Source organism: Zonotrichia leucophrys, chromosome 13 (genome assembly GCF_028769735.1).
Source record: "Zonotrichia leucophrys gambelii isolate GWCS_2022_RI chromosome 13, RI_Zleu_2.0, whole genome shotgun sequence".
In the NCBI taxonomy this organism is placed as follows: Eukaryota; Metazoa; Chordata; class Aves; order Passeriformes; family Passerellidae; genus Zonotrichia; species Zonotrichia leucophrys.
The window spans coordinates 9,545,373-9,564,761 of NC_088183.1; the positions used below are offsets into that span (position 1 = coordinate 9,545,373).

The window sequence follows — 19,389 nt, forward strand, 5'->3', positions numbered from 1 at the left end:
AGTACAATGGAAATGTTGGTGTTACTGATAAGATTGTTGCAGTTGCTGACACCCTGGTCCATGAGTTTCAATTAATTTCAGACTAGTACAGAATGAGTTGGCACTATGGGCTAGCCTGAATAACCTAGAGCTGGATGTGTGCAAACACAAGCGCAGTCAGCCTGACCAGTTCACCTCTCCCCAGAATGCCACACATGTGACACATTGGTCCCTGACTCAGGTGTCAGCACAGCAGTGTGGCCTCCATACCCCTGACTCACCAGGGCAGCCTCACCCAGACAGCTCCCGAGGTACAAACCACATACATGCCTGGCATATATTCACATACTAAATACGATTTATTACTGCCATCTCACAGGTTACAGTTTAATCTTACTGTGTATCTGAAGCCCTGACAAACACCCAATTTATGCAACACAGCACGTATCCTTTCATTATTACATTCTCCTTTGAAGGCTCAGATAAATATCTGAGAAAAGCAACTGTGATTCTCTAAACTATTGTCAGAGAGACAAAGTCAGAGAGACAAAGGAGATCTGATTTCTGATTCACATATAGACAATTCAAAAGAGTATGAGGATAAAAACAGAGCAAATGCTTGGAATGGAGATGGAAACCAAAGCTTTCCCCTTCTCTGTGAGTGTACAGATAAATGGATCCTGAATTTCCTCTGCAGAGTCCTGAATTCTCCTGTAGTGAGTGGCTCAGCTTCAGCTTTCAGCAGCAAGCAGGGAGTGCTGAATCACCGACCCCTTCCCAAGTGGAGTTGGTCTGAAAACGAGCTGTGACTGAGCCTTTTCAAAGAAGAGTTCCTTCCTTTACCACTACACTCTTGGGAACCAACAGTGGGGCTGGAAATCATCACAAGTGCCTTGAAGACAGCAGTGGTTGTTAATCTGTGAGGTGTCCAGCCTGATCCACACTAGCTGGAAGAAACTGTTAACTTGGCTTGCTTGCCTACAAAACTGCAACTGAAATCCTGCCACGTTTTACCTGGTAGGTGTGAGGAAAGCACAGCTCGTGTAGATGGTTTGCAGTGTGATCCTCAAACATGTAACTATGCCAGAAAGTCAACAGTTATTAAAGAAAATGAAGTTTAGCTTGGCAAATTACACAATAGTTGATGTTATTGTTTCATATTCTTTGCATATATTTGCTCAAGACTGTTTTGGGAAGATGTGCTACAGAGTGAATTCTTGAAACCTATCACTTCTCAATGAATGGTACTTTTCCTTCAACAACTTTAAGCACAAAACTAATGTCATCTGAAGATGGCAACCTGTGTAAGAATGGCCAAATTGTTTTGGAAGATAAACAAAACCTAAGTCAGGCAATTCAAACCAACTTGTCTAGCAGGAGAGTATGACATCAAGAAACCGAGACTGACCCATGAAAGCAAACATTCCTCTCTCCTTGCTCACTATGGAATTCTTAATTTCCTTCAATAGTAGGCAAAGAATTTAACAAGTCAGACTCCATATTAGGCAAGTGATGACCAAGATAATTAATACAAATTAACTAGGAAAAGTCATTGTGCCCTCTTGAAATTAACAAATCAATATTTTATCAACATTTTGACCCATTTAAGTGAAAAAATATTAAACTGATAATTTCATGCCTTTTGTAAGTTATTTAGGGGAAATCTTCCTCTATAATTTAAGATGCAGATTGCAATAAAATACATAATTCATTAGAAATTGGTTCTGCATATTTCCTACATTCTTTTTTTATTGCAATTTATCTGTGTCTTACTAACATATTTTCCCTTAGGTAGCAAGTGTCTGAGCACAGTAAGATAGCTGAGGTCACCACTAGTTTCCTGAAAAAATACCACCTTCCTGAAAGTTTCCTGAAAAGCCCACCACTAATTTCCTTTACTGAACACTCACACTGCACTTCATGCATTACTTCTGTCTAAAAAGGTCATAATAAACTCTGGACTTCCATGAACTCATTCACTATGAATTGTTTTAAAGAAACCCAGCACAGCCTTTTTAACCTCAGCACTACCTGGTGGTACAATTAAGATAGTGTTTAATGTCCATGATTTAGAACTGAAAAGCTTTATTTCAAAGTACCCAACACCAGCAAGCATCCCCCACTTCCCTCTTCTCTGGCAGACACAGTAACCGGGCTCAGCATCACAGAACTGTTCGTGTTGGGATGGAGCTCTGGAGATGCCCAGTCCGACCCATCGGCCAGGGCCGGGCCACCCCGAGCAATGACACAGGGACGTGTCCCGGGCGGTTCTGAAAGCCGCCAGACAGGAAAACTCCACGACCTCCCTGGGCAGCCCGTTCCAGTGCTTTGCTACCCACAATGTGAAGTTCTTTCTCGTGTGGTGGTGGAACTTTTTGTGTTTTACTTTACGGCGAGTGTTCCTCGTCCTGTCACTGCAAAGACCCCGGCACCAGCCTCTTAGCACCCGCCTCGGGGACACCTATATGCAATAACTGCAGGAAGAACCACAAACACTGCGGAGCGGCACAAAGCCCCCGCCAACATCGTCTCCTAACCTCACAGCAGGCACTTCGCAGGCGAGGACCCTGCCCAGCCTGTGTCCCCGAGGAGCCAGCGCTCAGAAGCCGGGCACAGGAAGGGCCGGCACCGCCATGCCGGCCACCCCTCACGGCAGAGCTCTGGTTCCCGCCTCACGGCTGCGACCGGACGGGGCTGTGCCGCGCCCCTCAAACGGACCCCGGCATGGGGAGAGCGCCGGCCCTCAGGGGTCCAGGGGCAGACCCGGGAAGGAGGACCGGGACGAAGCACAGCCACCCCGCGCTCCCGGGGCGGACAAGCAGGCAGGCGGGCATGGCGGGCGGGCGCGCTCGGTGCCCTCACCCGCCCCCTCCCCTCAGAGCGCACTCGCGGCCCCGCCCGGGCGCCGCGCACGCGCCCTCGGCTCCCGCGGCGTCCCCCTCCCCGCGGTGGGGCCGGGGCAGTGACGTCAGCAGCGGCGGCCATTACACGGTGCGGAGCGAGGAGCGGCAGCGCTGCCGCAGCCGGAGTGCCCCGGGCCGCCCTCTCCCCGCGCCCGCCCGCCCGCCCTGACGCGTCGCGGCCGCCGCCGCTGTGGGGAGCGCGGATCGCTGGGGCCCGCGGGGCGGTGCGGCAGCAGCAGCCGGTGAGGAGGAAGAGGAGGAGGAGGGGGAGAGCGGGATGGAGGAGAAGGTCTTCACCAAGGAGCTCGACCAGTGGGTGGAGCAGCTCAACGAGTGCAAGCAGCTGTCCGAGGGGCAGGTGAAGAGCCTCTGCGAGAAGGTGAGGAGCGAGGGGCTGCGGGCGGCGGCGGGGCCGGGCAGGGCGCCGCGGGCGGGGGCGGTGCCGCTCGGCCGGGCGGGCGCGGGGCCTCGGGCGGGCCGGGGGCTTGGCGCGGCCCGGCGGGGGGAGCGGGCCGGGAGCCGGGGCCGGGCGAGCCGCGGCCCCTCGGCTGTGCTGGAGCTTCGGCTCCGCCTCCCGCCTGCTCAGCGCCTCCTAAAATGGCGCCGCGGCCGCGATGGATCCTCGGGAGAGACCCCCGAGAGACCCCCCCGGTTAAAATGTTAAATCTACCCCCTAAAGCGTGAGTTATTATAATGAAAAGAAAGGCTTCTGTTAGGTGCTTGGAAATCACACGCGGTAAAGAGCTGCTGCTTTGATTTATTTCTTGTATTTTTCGTGATATGAATAAGCGCAGACGCGTTTATAGCTAATTGAAGGATAAATTAGCTTTGGGGCTTTGGTTTCTCTCAATAAGGTTCTGGGTTTCATGAAATTCACAGGATAAACGTTCGAGTTCCTATATAACTGCATATTTTTATGGTGTTGGTTTGAGACGTGGATGTTAATGGGCAATGTGTTGCTTGAGACATTCATAGCTTAGAAAGGTTATAAAGCCAACCTAGGACAGATTGTGGTTTGGAAATTCGGGAAAATTTTGTTCTGGTAGCATCCAGAGGCATTTTCCAGTTGACTTTAATTCTGGATGTAGTCTCATAGCTGAGGGTTGTTGGTGGTAGTGGCTTTTTTTTTTTTTTTTTTTTTTTAGTTACTGATGGTTTTATGTATTTCTTTCTAGACTGAAAGATGAAATATTTGTGAATTTTTTAGGAACTGGATATTAAGGAATACAGAAGTTAGGGCTGCACTGGCTTCTAAAGAAGCCTATGTACTTGCCACAGAAAGTCCCTAGAATATTTTAAAATAGGACTCATGCTTTCAAATATTACATCAGGTTGTTTTGGAAGCAATTTTTTGAGAGGACTGTCTATGAACTTAATAAAGAACTTGCAGTGATTTTGGCCAGACTGGCTCTTGCTCCAGTACAGATTTTAGTTCACTTGTATTGCAGCTGCTCAACACTGTTTCCATTTGATCCAGGCTGTGTATTTGAAAGGCTGTTGCAAGCAGGCAGTGTCACTGCCTGGCTATGTCCATGTGCCTCTCCAATGACGGCAGTGCAGCTTCTTCCTTTAGTGCTTTATGTGAGAGGCAGGTGCTTCACTTGCCATCGTTTGTGAACTGATGGGTCCTGAATCCCACAGGAGTGGGTGCATTCGGGCCCATTTTGTGGGGCTGTGTGGTAACGTGCAGGACCATGAGGGATGTATAATGTACAAAAAGCTTTCTGTGTATTGGGGTTTTGGTTCAGTGAGAAGCAGGCATGCCACTAGAAATTCCTTACGGAAGACACAGTCCCAGTCATCAGTGTTGCACAAGATGACATTTTCATTTTTTCCCAGTGAAGAATAGAAATGAGCTGTATTTATATGGATAAACGTGTAATGCTCATCATCAGGATAATGGTAAAGGAAAAAAGAAAAGAAAACTTTGTGTCTGACTACCGTGTGTTGAGATGAGAGACCACGAGAATGTGGAAGAGCAGTCTGCCAATCCCAGTGTTGTTTAGCAGCAGCCTTCATGTTGGCTGGGCTGGCTCTGGGGGAGCTCTGGGTGGGGTGACAGTTCTGTGTGCTGGGTGTATGGTCAGCACTGTGCAGAGTTCAGCCCCAGGGTGCTGATGTTAGGGAAAGTTCATTTCTTGCTGATAACTACAGGTGGATTTACCTGGACTTTCTGCTAAGAGTAGTTCAGTTTCTTCATGCTTGCTGATGGAGGGCATTGGAAATAGGCCCCTGAACTCTGAGTATTCCATCTTCTTGTCTCTGTTGTGTTCATGGAAGTGGGGTGAGAGCTCAGTTCTGCACCTTTGTGCTGAGGGACAGCACCTGCTTTAATGTGCTTCCATGTTCCCAGCACTGACTTTGAGAAACCTCACTGGGTTGTTCTTTGTTTGGAATGTTTAAGTAGTTTTGTGGATGTAATCACATCATGATTAGCTTAAGGACGTGCTCAAATGCAGCTATTGTTCCAAAGGACAGATAAAGACCCTGCTAGGTATAAAGTGTTGTTCTTCACCACATTGAATTGCAGCTAGGGCTAGTTAAAATAAACGATTTTTAAAAATTAAGGGCTTTTCCTGATAACACTGTTTGATTGGATGATCTCCCTGACAAGTATTTCTTGATCTGCTGGGGCTTCATGTGTGCAGACTGGTGCCTGTGTAATAAGAATAAGCCTGAGGGCTCTCTTGTATTTCAGTATTGATACCTGAAGAACTCAGCAGCTTTTTGTGAACATGATAATTGTGTGGCCATTTGTGCATCCCAGTTACTTTCTTGGTGTGTCTTTCAGTGAGCCTGGTTACCTGGGTGATGGTGGTGGTGGCAACTGGGCAGAAACATCTTCGAAGTCTAGAAGTAATTTGTAACCATGAATAATACATTATACTTTCACAAATGATTTGAAATAATCAACCTCTGAGTGGCAGTTAAATTATTCCAGGCTTGGTACGTGCTGTGTGTTTAATGCTCCATCACTTGAGTGACCCATTGTGCTTTGCTTCAGCATTTGAGAAGTGCAGGTTCTAAAGAAGTGGTCAGAATATACCCAGTCCAGTTACTGGTACGTGTCAGCAGTGTTTGTCCTGTTAGTGCTGAATTGTTTATTGGCAGAGGTGTAAGGAAGTCCTTTATTGCCAGGTGAGAGTTTTTCCACTGACCATTTTGAATGGAAGGATGCTGGTTTAGTTTCTTTCCCATACATTGTGACAGTGGAGGGAAATGTTCTTGTCTCCTCTGTGTATAGATGTCCTTTATCACAGGAACTGGGGGTGTGGCACATTGCTCAGTCTAAAATTGCACAGAGGAATGAGGTGAATTTTGGGATAGAGTTTGCTTTGGTTATTGCAGAAAGTATCTAGTGCAGGTGCAGGCAGAGGTGTCAGAGCCACTCCCTCAAAAACACTGCTCTGTAATTTAGTGAGTTTGAGTGTGGCATCTCCAGTTTTTGGAGAGAGGGAGGACTATTTGATCATATATATTGTATAAAGCATTTCAGGGTTCTTGAATTGCTAGTGAAATACCTTTGAATAGATAGTGCTGCTAGCCAAAAAATTTTAAACTAAGTGAAGGGCTGATGCTGGTAAAGGCATTCAAGAGACCTTGATTCAAGGTTTGACTCCTGCAGTTTTTGATCTGTAGCAATGGTGTTGGTTACGTTTGCTTTTTGATTTGTCACCATTGGTAATTTTTGTAGTATAAATGTGTTTCTGGGTCCGTTCTGTGCTGTTCTCTGGTATGTACCTTGTTCATGGTGTATTTTTCTAATTTTTTTCCTGTTGTAGAATTTTCAGTTTAACATCTGATCTGCCAAATTGGATGTTCTGTAACCAAAGGTTACCCATTGCAGCTGTGTGAGTTATGCAAACTCATTTTGCTTCTGTTGAGTGACTTAATTCTGAGAGGACATTTCTGCTGAAGCTTTCTTTTGGGTCAAAAAATGCCTGTGCAATCAAAGTTCAGTTCCTGTAATACATCAGACTTACATGTTCTGTGGATCTCACTCCTGTGTTTTAAGCTGAGCTGTCTGTCCAACCTCTTTTTCAGATGTCCCCTTCTGCTTCCTACATTCCATTCTGTTCAGGAGTTCCCTTTCTTAGCTGATTATTTTGGCCAGAAGTGGATGTTTTAAACTGTTTCCAGCTGCATTTGCAAGGGCTTTTCCATTAGCTAGCTTTTGCATTCCTATATCCATCATGTATAACTAACCATTCTTCAGACTAAGATGATTGTGAACATGAATGTTCCTGTCTGAACTTGCTGTAAATCAGCCAAGAGACCTGCCCCAACAGAATTGCCATGCTGAGAGCGTGGTGTGCCCTGTGTGGTGGGCTGTGCATTGGGCAGGTCCTGTGTTGCAGTTCTGCCGTGCCAGTCCCTGGGTTCTGGGTTCTGTAGCCAGGGAGCTGCTGGCAATGGCAGGAGGGCCCTCAGCAGCTGTTCCTGGGCTCTGGGGGACCAGAGGGGTTCAGGGCTCCTTGGCTGCTGTCTTGAACATCCCAAGGGATCAAGTCATTGGTGGGGCCATGTACTGACACCTTCTGTCTCTGAGAGTTCCAAGTGTAGTGTACAAAGCCTTTTGAACCATTGAAATGGCTGTGTTTTAGATTATTCTTGAACACTTTAAAAAAATCGTTTGATGCCCAGTGTTCTGATTTGTTGTGGGATTTTGTTTTCTAGCGGTTGGTTTTTTTGGTTGTTTCATTTTGTTTTTCTGTTATGGTTGATAATGAAAAATGGAAATTGTCTCTTTCACAGAAGGCATTTGAAGAGTCAGCCTAGCCAGCCTTCTCACCTTGTCTGGATTCACATACAACATCTTGATGTGCATATAGAAATTTAGTCTTGAATGTGCCAGTGATTGTACCATCAGCAGCTTTCTGGCTTTGCTTTTTTTTTCAGTTCTAGTAAATTCTGTAAAAATTGAGTTGTGCTAGCAGTGAGATGTTTGGCTTTGGTTTTTTGCTTTTTAGTTGCAATATTAGTTGTGATTAAGTAGGAGTGAAAGATACTTGTGTTGTTCTGGGCATAGTTTAAGCTGACAGTAGGAAGCACTCCCGAGTCAGAGCAAATTCCTACTTGAGTTCAGCCAGTTTGATGCTGAAGCCGTGGACAAGGCTGCAGGACTGATGTCCACTTCCAGATCTCCCTGTGCTGAGGCTGTTGCCTCTTCAGATGTGATGGCAGTGCTGCTCTGTGATTGCTTCTGAGCCATTTCCAGTGACTCACCTGGGTTGCCTTCCCCAGCACAAAACCCAGACCTGTCTGGCTGTGTCTGACCTTGTGCAGCAGATCTGTGTGAGGGGAATCACAGGAGCAGGGATTGAATTTTACACTCTTGTTAGGGACTCTTGAACACTACCCTGTATTCAGTAATGCTGTTCTTTTTTTTCAGGTAGTGTATATTACACTGGAAAAAGTTTATTCCTAACTAAAGAGTGAATACTAGATCTCAGTTACTCACTAGGTCTCCAGTATTTCTGCTGAGTATTTTGAACATGCCTTCCAGTACAGGTGTGTCTGGTTTGCTGTTTTTTCTAAACTCTTTCCTTGAGGTTTGACCTGCCATCCTCCAGCTGGTGTCCTGACCTGTAGCATCACTGTGCCAAGCTGTGTTGGAGTTACTGGAACAAAAGGGTTGAGAATTTTCTGACTTGTTGATATCAGGCACAACTAGTTTGGGAATAGGTTTAGCCTATTCCTTTTTTTAAAAAACAGTGAATGGAATGATTCAAAATGAATACAGCTTGTTCTACAAGGAGGACTGAAATACATCCCTGTAAGTGGTCAGCTTCCTGCCTTGCTGTCATTGCTGTGCTCCTTGGAGCTCCATGAGGCAAGGAAGGCAAAAGGGTTCCTGAGTTAATTGTCTTATGTTTTTTTAAAGAAGTTTTTCCTAGATTATTTTTCTTCAATTTAAAGATACTGAGATCTTTTGTATGAATGAAAATAATGGCACTGAGTTCTTTCAGAAGACCCTCTTCCTGTCCTCACTGCTTTTGTTAACTAACAGCCTTTCCCCTTCTTCCAGATTTGCCTCTGAGGGCAAGAGTGCTGCTGAACTTTTCAGATGGAAATGGTGAGGGGGCTATCAGGGTTTCAAATGCTGTCAGTCCTTTTGTAATACAAAGGAAGGGAGGGCTATTTGGCAGAAGTTTGTTGCTTGCTTGTTTTCTTGTAGGCCTTCTAGAATTTACAGGCAATAAAGGAAAGTGGTTGTCTTATTTTAATCTTACAGCAGTCCTGGCATTGGGGTTGCTCTTTTGGTTGGCTGATATCTTCTATTTAAACTGGTCTGTCTTCTCACTGAACAGAAGAGTTTGGAAATTGAGGTGTAGGTTCTAGTCACAAATCCAGAGAGAAAGCAGATGCATCAACTTCTGTCCTGGCAAAAGAGTATTTTGCTGCTCAGTATTTCTATGTGGATGGAAATCCTGGTTTTACTTTGGAATACTAAATAATTAAATGTCAGTGGGGAGCTTTGTATTTTAATTTTGTTCCTACTTACACATTCACACTGAACTCCTTGGTGGATTGTATAAATCAGTTTCCCATTTGTGTCATGTGTAATCTGACTGCCATGCCTCCTTCACAGAAGGGTGTTATTGGAGGCTTCATTTATCTAGTTTTGTTTAAAATGTCAGTGAATTAAAACACCTTTTGCTTTAAAAAATAAGCCCATCTTTTGTCTGAACCTGCTCTCTCCCCTCCCCTTGTGAGGAGTGGGGAAATCTATAAATTGAAAAGCATTGACTCTGCGGAAGAATTGCTGACTGTAATGGATGACTTTGCTTGGAACTGGAACCTTTTCCAGGTCATGATGTTGGAACAGCTGAAGCCAGTGTTCATCCCAATTAGCTGATCATTGTGCCTTTAGTCACATCCTGTGCACCTTGGTGGCAGGAAATTATGGGTGTGGTTGAAATCTTCAATCTCATCAAAATATCTTTATGGTAACTACAAACAACTATTGCTTGGTTCCAGTGGGTGCCTCTCATGACACACTTTACTGGACAGCATGGTGGGCTCAGGTGGGAGCTCTGGTCTCCAAGAATGACCTGATACCAGCTGCAGCCTGACTTTGGGGCTGTGGTGTCTAACCAAAATAATGGTTGTATTTTCTTGACTGAGTTAGCAGTGGTAATCTTTTGATGACTGGTTCATAGTGCTGCTTCCAGCATTGATTTACAATTCCACACAGATACAGTGATGTTTACTCTTTGCTTTGGGTCTTATTTTCTGCTATGTGCCCCAGAGTTTCTCATGGTAGATAATTGGGCTGACTTGTCAGAGCTCATGCTAGAATGTAGGGACCTAACAAGGGGTCAGAGTAATGAAGAAATATCTGGTATATTCTGGAAACACAGAGGAATTTGGGTACAGATTAATTCAGAGGATTTTGTAGGAATGGACCACTGGAAATTATTTCTGTGAGACAAGGTTGATGATGCACACTGCTCATGAGGGAAGCTTGCATATCCTCAGTACAGAGTGAGTTGAGGAACTAAAATAGGTGGATTATGGCTTTTATGGCACTCGACTCTGAGCCCTAATTTGTGGCATATAGGATAAAAAGATTTGGAGGGAGCAGGGGAAATAAGAGCTACATCTGCATGCTTACAACCTGTGCATCTCATTAAATAAACTGAGGATCTGAAAATCATATGGTAGTGACTTTAATTGTCATCTTTTTCAACATTCTTATCCATGGCAGTTCATACACTTGGATCTTGTACTGCCTTAAAACAATGAAGCTGATCTTTGTGTTTTAGGACCAGCACCTTGCAGAGATGTGCTTTGTAACAGAGCCACCAAAGCAGCTTGGTGCTGTTCAGCTGGGCCTTTACGTGATGTGCAGCAGGCCAGGAATGGTTTAATTCTTAAGTACTAGGTTGAGTTTTTATGCAGTGCTATTCTTTTTATAGTAAAGTGAAAATTGGTTGTTTTCTTGTGTGTTTAAACCAATATTGGTTTTATTCTTGTTAAGTTTTGGGATTGTACAAGTTTTCACTTTACAGAGAAATGACTGAGTAAGCCAGTATCCAGTCAGATGCATTCCAGTCATTATGACTAAGCTGAAATGTATTTGATACTTACTGCTTATTGTTTGAACTTTGAGATTGTTCTGAGTAAAATACATGACTTTCCACCTCAGCAGTAGTGTTTATGACAGCATTGCACTTGGTTCTTCTTACACTCTTCTCGTGTAACTCACAGCTGGTTTTTGTCTTTGACTTCATTGGTAATTGGCTGTAAAATTAGCATTTATCAACTTGAAGTAACGTGTTCTTTGCAGTCTTATTCTGTATGTGTTTGCACTTTATTTTGAAATCTGAGAGTATAGTGCTGAAAAAATAATTAAATTTATTCAGAGGCAGGGTTTTACAACTGTAATCTGGTAGGTTGTTGATAACAGGTTTTTGCTTAAGTATCCTGCACCACAGAAGTTTTGACTTGTGGTGGTATTCTACTATGTGAAAAAGATTTATTAAACATTGGAGGTGTAGAGAAGTTCAGGGTGTCTTAACAGTAGGAATTGTTGAGAACTGAAAAAAGGCAGAGATACAAAAGAATTAATAGGTTCTCAAGAAAATCTGATTATAAATTTTTTCATTGTTTGTCCTGATGATAGTCAGTGAAGCCTGGATATTTCAAAATGTTGATGTCAAAATCCTGCTCTGTTGCACTATTATCCTTTGTGACAATAGGTGCCAGGGTTTGAAGTTCAGGCTGTGATGTGTGTGTGTCTTTCCTAGTTCTCTGTCAGATGGTTGGATCAGGGAGTTTTCTGCCCTCTGCTGAAGAGCTCTGCTGCTCCTCTCCCTGAGGAAGTGTAGGAGAGCTGTTGATGGGAAGTCCATTTGTTGGAGAGGGAGTTGGGTAGGGGGAGTGAGCAGCACCTTCAAGAATCAATAAAAAGAGGGAGTGGAACCAGGTGGAGCTGCTGTGTGAGATCCAGTGCAAGGTCAGGGGCACAGATCCTGCAGGAGTGGTATCAGTGATCATTAGTGATCACAATTTGATATTGTGAAATTGTAGTGTTAAATGTACTGTTGTCTTACCAACTTGTGTTTGTATTGTGTTATGGTATATTAAAATTCCTTTTTTTTTACTTTACCTTTTAATAGGAATTTATTTGGGAGATAGTAGACTGCTTGTTGGTGGCTTGCTTTCAGGATGTTATTTTTTCTACCTTCAGCTTTGCTGAAACTCTTTTATAGAGCTGAGTGTTTAAGCACTTGAGTATGTGCCACTTCCAATACTGTGGGACAGAAGACTGTAAATGAACTAAACAGTTCCTAACACAGTGTTGCATGAAACTGCTTTTAAAACATGGAAATGTTGGAATCCCTGCACCAGCATTTGTCCACTGCAGGATTTAAACAGAGGTTGCTGTTCTGCAGATTGACCTGGAACAGTCTTTTCCCATCAGAGTAGCTGTCTGACTTCTCTGTGTTTGGTCATGTGTGTATCTGAGTGATTTAATATTTCAGAAACTGAGGATGCAACAGCTCCATTGCTGAGAACTCTGCTGTTCTCTGCACAAACACAAATGCTGCACACCTTTGATGAAAAATGAATGCTGCATTCTTTGTGCAGTGCTTCAAGTGTGCTGAGAAAATCCAGTGGTAGAAACATTCTCATTAAAGAGTAGGTTTTTTATGTATATATACACATTGAAGTGCTGTAAGCATCTCTGATGTTCTCTGTCTAAAGGAGAACTAAGCTGGCTAATGCTTCTGAATGTAGGAGAGTATTAGAAGAGGCTAAAGCTGTTAAAACACCTTCAAAACATCCGGTGAGTGTCACTGCATTAAAATTAACTCAAGTCAGGCTATCTTAAAATACATCTGCACTTTAAGCATTGACCACAAGCCAGGAATGACCTATCTTTAGTACTGGGCACAGTGCAAGTGGAAACTGTCATATGAGACTGACTTTTATGTAAATACGTCTGCAGAGTGACATCTAAAGCTTTGTGTTGTGCAGGGTGCTTTGCCATGCTGTATTTTTGCATTTCTTTGCAGTGAAACATTGAAATTCATGAGTTTCCATCATTAAACTTAGGTGTTGCTTCTGTTTGAAGTGGTGACCATGGTGGTCAGCCAGGATGGTGTGTGGGACAGTGACACCACTTTTGGGTGGGAGTGTCAGCCACTTTCTTGTAGACAACTTGGGTTATGGAATAGAATATAATTTTTATGTATTTTCTTGTAATTGTGTTAATGAGGTAAAAAAGGGATCCTTTTTGAATAGGAGCATTGACTGTTGAAAAAGAGGGAAGTCTTGGTAGATGCTAACTAGTAAACTTGTTACTATTTATATTTCTAATAGCTTCTAGATTTAGCAAATCGTTGTGGCATGTGTCTGGTGACTGTTCTGAGAACAAACTGTAACCACTGTCTTGCATTATTTCAGAATTACCTTTCTGGTGCTATATTTAGCCTGTGCTGCTTCTTACAAATTACCTTTGTCTGCAACTTTTATATACACAGTTTTTTTGGGAGAAAATGGTGATTACAAACATCTTAGCCAGTTTTGATTTATGAAGACACAGCTTGATGTTATTAGTCTGTGTTTAATCACAAAACTTGTTGAGAGAACTCGCACAGGTAATGGCCTGCTCTGTAATTGCTGGTACCTGTGGATGTTTGTTCTCATTCTGCTTCATGCAGGAGCCCCTGCCTTTGCAGGTGGGTTGAAGATGTTTGTACAGGTGACTGCCAAGGTACTGAAGTGTTTTGGCTGTGTCTGAGTTTGGGCTGTTGGAAGTAAGATGTTGGCAGGATTTTTAGATTTCCATTTTTCAAAATACTTAAAAACTTTTAAAGTTCCAGTAGTGATGTTCATTGTTCTATGCTTCACAGAACCATTTCTGTAGAAAGTCTGAAGTTTTGTTTCAGATACTGTCCTCAAGGAGGAAAAGCAACCATGCAACTACTAATCACTAATACAAGGTTTCATAAAGTGAAATGCTGTTTTAATGGCATTTAAGTAAAGATAAACTTCTCCCTCAGATGCTTCAGAGAAGGAAGGGACAAAAGCTCCTAAAGAGAGCAGGTAGCAGAGTTGGAAGTGGTAGAGTGTGCTTTGAATAAAAAGCTCTTCATAGACAAACTCACAGTTTGTGCTTTTTTGCTTTACAGGCTAAAGAAATTTTGACAAAAGAATCCAACGTACAAGAAGTGCGATGTCCAGTCACAGTCTGTGGAGATGTCCATGGACAATTTCACGACCTCATGGAACTTTTCAGAATTGGAGGCAAATCACCAGACACAAACTATTTGTTTATGGGGGACTATGTTGACAGAGGATATTATTCAGTTGAAACAGTCACATTGCTTGTAGCTCTTAAGGTAACTTTTCTCAGCTTTACAGTCTTGTATAAAATATATCATTACTATCCTGACTACACTTAATATCTATTATGTTTTTCACTGCATTTGTATTAGCTACTGAAACTGACTTCTTGGCTTTTGTTGTTTTCTAAGTCACTTCTTAAAATTATAAAAATGTTCAGATGCATGGCTGAGCTTCATCTAAAATGAGTATTTATTTTTACTTGCCTAAGTAGCAATCTTTAAGAATTTGCTTGGAGAGATCAGCTTAATGCACAGGTATAGCAAAGTTCCTTAGTAATAATAAATACAAATTGTAATTAATCTCAAAAGTAATTGGCAGTTGAAGATTGGAATGAATGAGTCCTTTTTTCCCTTAAAGGTTATTATATAATCTTCAGAATGGTTTATTGGTGTGTGGCAGGGCTTGAGGAGTGCAAATTGTGTTCTGGGGAAGGTTGCTCATAGTGTGCTAAAATCAACTCTTCTGTTTAGGTCCGTTACCGTGAACGCATCACAATCCTTCGAGGGAACCATGAAAGCAGGCAAATCACACAAGTTTATGGCTTTTATGATGAATGTTTAAGGAAATATGGAAATGCAAATGTTTGGAAATACTTCACAGACCTTTTTGATTACCTGCCTCTAACTGCCTTGGTGGATGGCCAGGTATGTTGACCTCTGACCAAACTGAGTGTTTTTGGTTGTAAAAGGAGTTCTTAACACTGCATTCTGTCAGTTCTCATCTTTAAGGGAATCTCATGCAGATTTTCTCATAATAAATTATTGAAAACTGTTCTAACTGCACTGATTAATGCAGATAAACTTCATGTTTCCTAACTCTTGCAGATTTTTTGTCTACATGGTGGCCTCTCTCCATCTATAGATACACTGGATCACATCAGAGCACTTGATCGTTTGCAGGAAGTTCCCCATGAGGTACTGGAAAATAATTGTCTAAGCCAGTGAGATTGATGATTCAGCATGTATTGAGGGGTTAAGCTTGCAGGCTGAAAATGAAATTCAAATCAACTTAACAATATTAAAGGGCCTGTTGTCTTCTGTTCTAGAAAAAATCTGTTCCAGATTTTTTAAAGAAAAAATGAGGGGCATGTTCTTGCTTAAAGAAATAAACATATTAAGTGTCAAAGAGTTGTGCAGGGGTCGTGCAAGTATTTTTGGGTTTTGTTTGCTTTTGGTTCTTTGCACTTCACCTCTGAACCATCATGTACATCTCTTGCAGGGTCCCATGTGTGACTTGCTATGGTCAGATCCAGATGATCGTGGTGGCTGGGGAATTTCTCCTCGAGGTGCGGGTTACACATTTGGACAGGATATTTCAGAAACCTTTAACCATGCTAATGGCCTTACGTTGGTTTCAAGAGCTCATCAGTTGGTAATGGAGGTGAGCAGGACATCCTGTGTTCAAACTTTTTGTGTCCTTGGTCCATTTATTCCACGCTCTGTGTGTCAGATGTGCACATCCTTCTCTGACAGGTGATGATCCAGCTAAGAGTATTCCAGAAACTTGGCAGTATTCACATGCTACTAAAGGAATTTGACAGTGGAGCAACCTTTTTTTGGCCTTGTTTTCCTGAAAATTTACAGCAATATCTCAAACCAAGCTTTGGTACTAGGTGTGATTTCTGTGTAGATATAAAGGTTTTTAAATATGTGTCTCTTGGAAAAAAGGTGTAATTTTTCTTTTTAGATTGGATGTGTGCTTTTGTTCTTGGTCTCTAGTTGTTCCTGGCAGTTGAGATTTTTAAATGTATGTCTGGGCTCTGGTTTTGGTGATCACAGTTGAAGGTTCAGAGTGGATTGTGTACTTCAGAATTACTGTTTTAACTATTTAATGCTAATGCAATGGAGAAATATTTCTAGATGAGTTTTTTTTAAATACCTAGCTCATATTTGCTAGTAGGAAGCAAACTATGAAGGCCAAAATTCCTTTTTCCCCTTTTTCTCTCCAGAAGAGAAAAAAGATACAGCCTTAAGCTTATTTAAAGTAACCCTACAAATGCCAATGCACATTGAAAGGTTGGTGTGTAGTCAGGTGGTTACATGAGGTACATTAACTTGGTTGTCTGAATTATTTTTTCCTTCCTCTCCAGGGGTACAACTGGTGCCATGACCGGAATGTAGTAACAATTTTCAGTGCTCCAAACTATTGTTACCGTTGTGGCAACCAGGCTGCAATTATGGAACTTGATGACACTCTAAAATACTCCTTGTAAGTATATTTAAAAATGAGAATTATGTTGCCTGTGATTTGAGGATCCCATTTAATTATGTTCAAGTATGGGGTTTTTTCCCCCTCTCTAAGCTTTTGGGAGGTGGAGTGAGTGTGGAATTATGGGGTTAGTCACATTTAAAGTCTTGGAGTTAAGCCTCAGTTGCTGTTGAGATCTTCTCTGTCAGATTAAAGTGAGACTCCTCAATTTTGCTTTGTATAACTACCTGGATTTTAATGACTTACTGTGTAGGGATGTGGTTTGAGAGCAGAAGTAGTCTATGGCATTTAAGGTAATGCCTTCCTGTCAGTCTTGGGCAGGAGACTTTTGGCACCTTTGAATGCTTCAGGTGTTGGGTGTCAGGTCTTTTAATGTGATCTCTAATTATCTACTGCAGCAGCAACTTCACTAGTAAATGAGGCAAGAGCACTGTGCATAATAGCTGGAGACTTTAACTTTCTGATAGATACAAATGTTCAACCACTTTGAGTCTTAAAGCTAAAATTAATTTCATGCTAAGAAGAATTTAAAATGCGATGGTTAAAAGTACATACTAACAGGAGTGGAAGAGTAGACTTAGCTTGGTTGATAGAAGTTGCAGTGGCTCACTTGTGTTAAACCAGGGCTCTGTAACTCCTGGCTGCAGTACCTGAGTGGAGGCTGAGCTCTCACTGTGTCTGTGCTCTCAGTTTGCAGTTTGACCCGGCGCCGCGCAGAGGCGAACCGCATGTTACTCGTCGCACCCCAGACTACTTCCTGTAAAGAGATTTTAGACCTGTACAGTATTGCCATGAACCATATGTTGACCTAAAGGAAATGGGAAGAGCAACAGTAACTCCAAAGTGTCAGAAAATATTTAACATTCAAACTTTGTTTTCACATGGACCAAAAGACGTGCCATATTCAGTACAAAGCCTCTTGTCATCAACAACTGTGACCACTTTAGAATGAACCAGTTCATTGCATGCTGAAGCAACATTGTTGGTCAAGAAACCAGTTTCTGGCATAGCGCTATTTGTAGTTACTTTTGCTTTCTCTGAGAGACTGCAAATAATAAGATGTAGACATTAACACCTCGTGAATACATTTAACTTTCCATTTAGCTATAGCTTTATTCAGCATGACTGTAGATAAGGGTAGCAGCAAACAATCATTGAAGCTTAAAGAACATTTTTAAAATAAGTACCAAGGCCTCATATTTGTTCTGAAACTGTTTGTTTGTTTTATTTTCAGGGAATACTGTTTAATTTAATTGTATTGATTTTTTTTTTTTTTTTTTTTTTTTGGTCTGCACTCAGTTCCCTTTTCCACTCTGCCCTACCATATTGTCCCTTGTAATTGTTCAAGGATAGTGAATTACTTTGAACAGAACTGTTTTTTTCTGTAAAACAATGTTACTGCAGGACAGAGCTGCAGTGTTTTTCATAATAAACTTGTGAACTAAGTATGGAAAAATGTCAAAATTCTAATTGCATCTCAGGTCAACTGTGGTTTAATAAACTAACATGTAGCTGGATGGGTTTTATAAACTTGCATAGAAATTTCCACCTTATAACTAACTAAAACTGAGGTGATTTGGAGTGTGCTGGAAAACTCTGACCTTCTGAATCCTGTCCCAGGAAGGTGCCTGGGTCTGTGTCTCACTTGCTGGTTACTCACATGTTGCTCTTTCCCTCTTGGTGCTCTACTGAAATACTCAGAAATGGAAGAATATAAGTTCACTTAACTGATTGCGTTGTGGCTTTATTTCAAGTGTAAATCTAAGTTTGAGTCATTTACAATGTAGGTGCTAATACTTTAAACCATTTTTTCTGAAAAACTAAGAATAAAACCAGTTTTGTAAATATTAAAGGAAACAACTTGAAGTTTAGTGCTACGTGTATTTGCCCAGGCTTCCATTCTGAAAAACAGTGGTATGTGGTTTATGTTAACTTCTGTTTAAGTATTTCCTTTCTACTAACTTCCTTAAAGTTTGAACCCATATTTGATGATTTCGTTCAAAGCAGAAATTCAAATGTTACGCCTTCTTAAGGCTTGTGTGTGAAACTTCTTGGGTACATCTAAATCATGTACCTGGCTGTTGACTTAGTATAAGGTCTCTTAATATTCATATTGTTTGAGACTTTAAGTTTCTTGGGCGCAATGTAGATTCTGTAATAACATGGAGGCTTGTTTTTTAAACTGCTTGTTTCTAAGGGAACACACAGAAGTTTTGCAAATGTCCAACTCACCTGGAGGTCTAGTCCTAGACATGATTTTCTGAAAAGCTGGAGGACCACTTAATTCTTTAACTTGCAAAGAAGATGCTGCATTTCATCGAGCATTACTTCATTCCCTTTCAGAAAGGCTCAAGTCATTGCTTTTCCTTCAGCAAAATTTGAGCCTTGTCCTGTAGGTTGGGTTCCAAGTGGCTCCTGGAGACCTCAGTGTTGTAGTTTGATCTCTTACAGGAAGAAGTGCATGCTAAAAATAAGTGCATCTGAAGTGGCTTTTTTTAGTATATTGGGAGCTTTTGCTTTGATCACTATTAAAAAAATCCTTTGCTGAGAGTAGTTCACGTTCCATTCCTGTCGCTTGTCTTTCTCTGTGTTTGTGTAGATGAGACTTTGTGCTTTCATTGACACCATTCCTTCAAAAGGAATGACTTTGCCCTATTTTCTTCTTTCCTTGTTGCTTTAATTGGTGTGACTCATCTGCTCTGGCAGGGAGCAGTCCTTTCCTTGCTTCAGTTTCTGTACACAAATCCAAGTGGTTAGTAAAGTCCATGGACAATGTTGGAGTCACTCCAGTTTTTGTGCTTTCCTCTATAATTATGTTGTGATGGTCTGTGTGAAGATTCCAGTGCAAAAACCACATTGTGAAGAAAAGATACGTTGCTGTGATGGAGCATTAACCAGCTGAACTCATGTTTGGAAGATGCAAGAGAAGAAACAAAGA

At 42.1% G+C, this 19,389-nt stretch overlaps 1 protein-coding gene across 1 annotated transcript; it reads left to right on the plus strand.

Annotated features, from left to right (window-relative positions):
* Positions 1-2,987: 2,987 nt before the first annotated feature.
* On the plus strand, positions 2,988-19,004 carry PPP2CA (protein phosphatase 2 catalytic subunit alpha). Its single transcript, XM_064725011.1, has 7 exons — positions 2,988-3,261; positions 14,027-14,236; positions 14,714-14,887; positions 15,068-15,157; positions 15,462-15,623; positions 16,333-16,451; positions 17,142-19,004. The coding sequence occupies exons 1-7, from the start codon at positions 3,160-3,162 to the stop codon at positions 17,212-17,214; spliced, it is 930 nt and encodes a 309-aa protein (XP_064581081.1). The 5' UTR covers positions 2,988-3,159; the 3' UTR covers positions 17,215-19,004.
* The last annotated feature ends 385 nt before the right edge of the window (positions 19,005-19,389 follow it).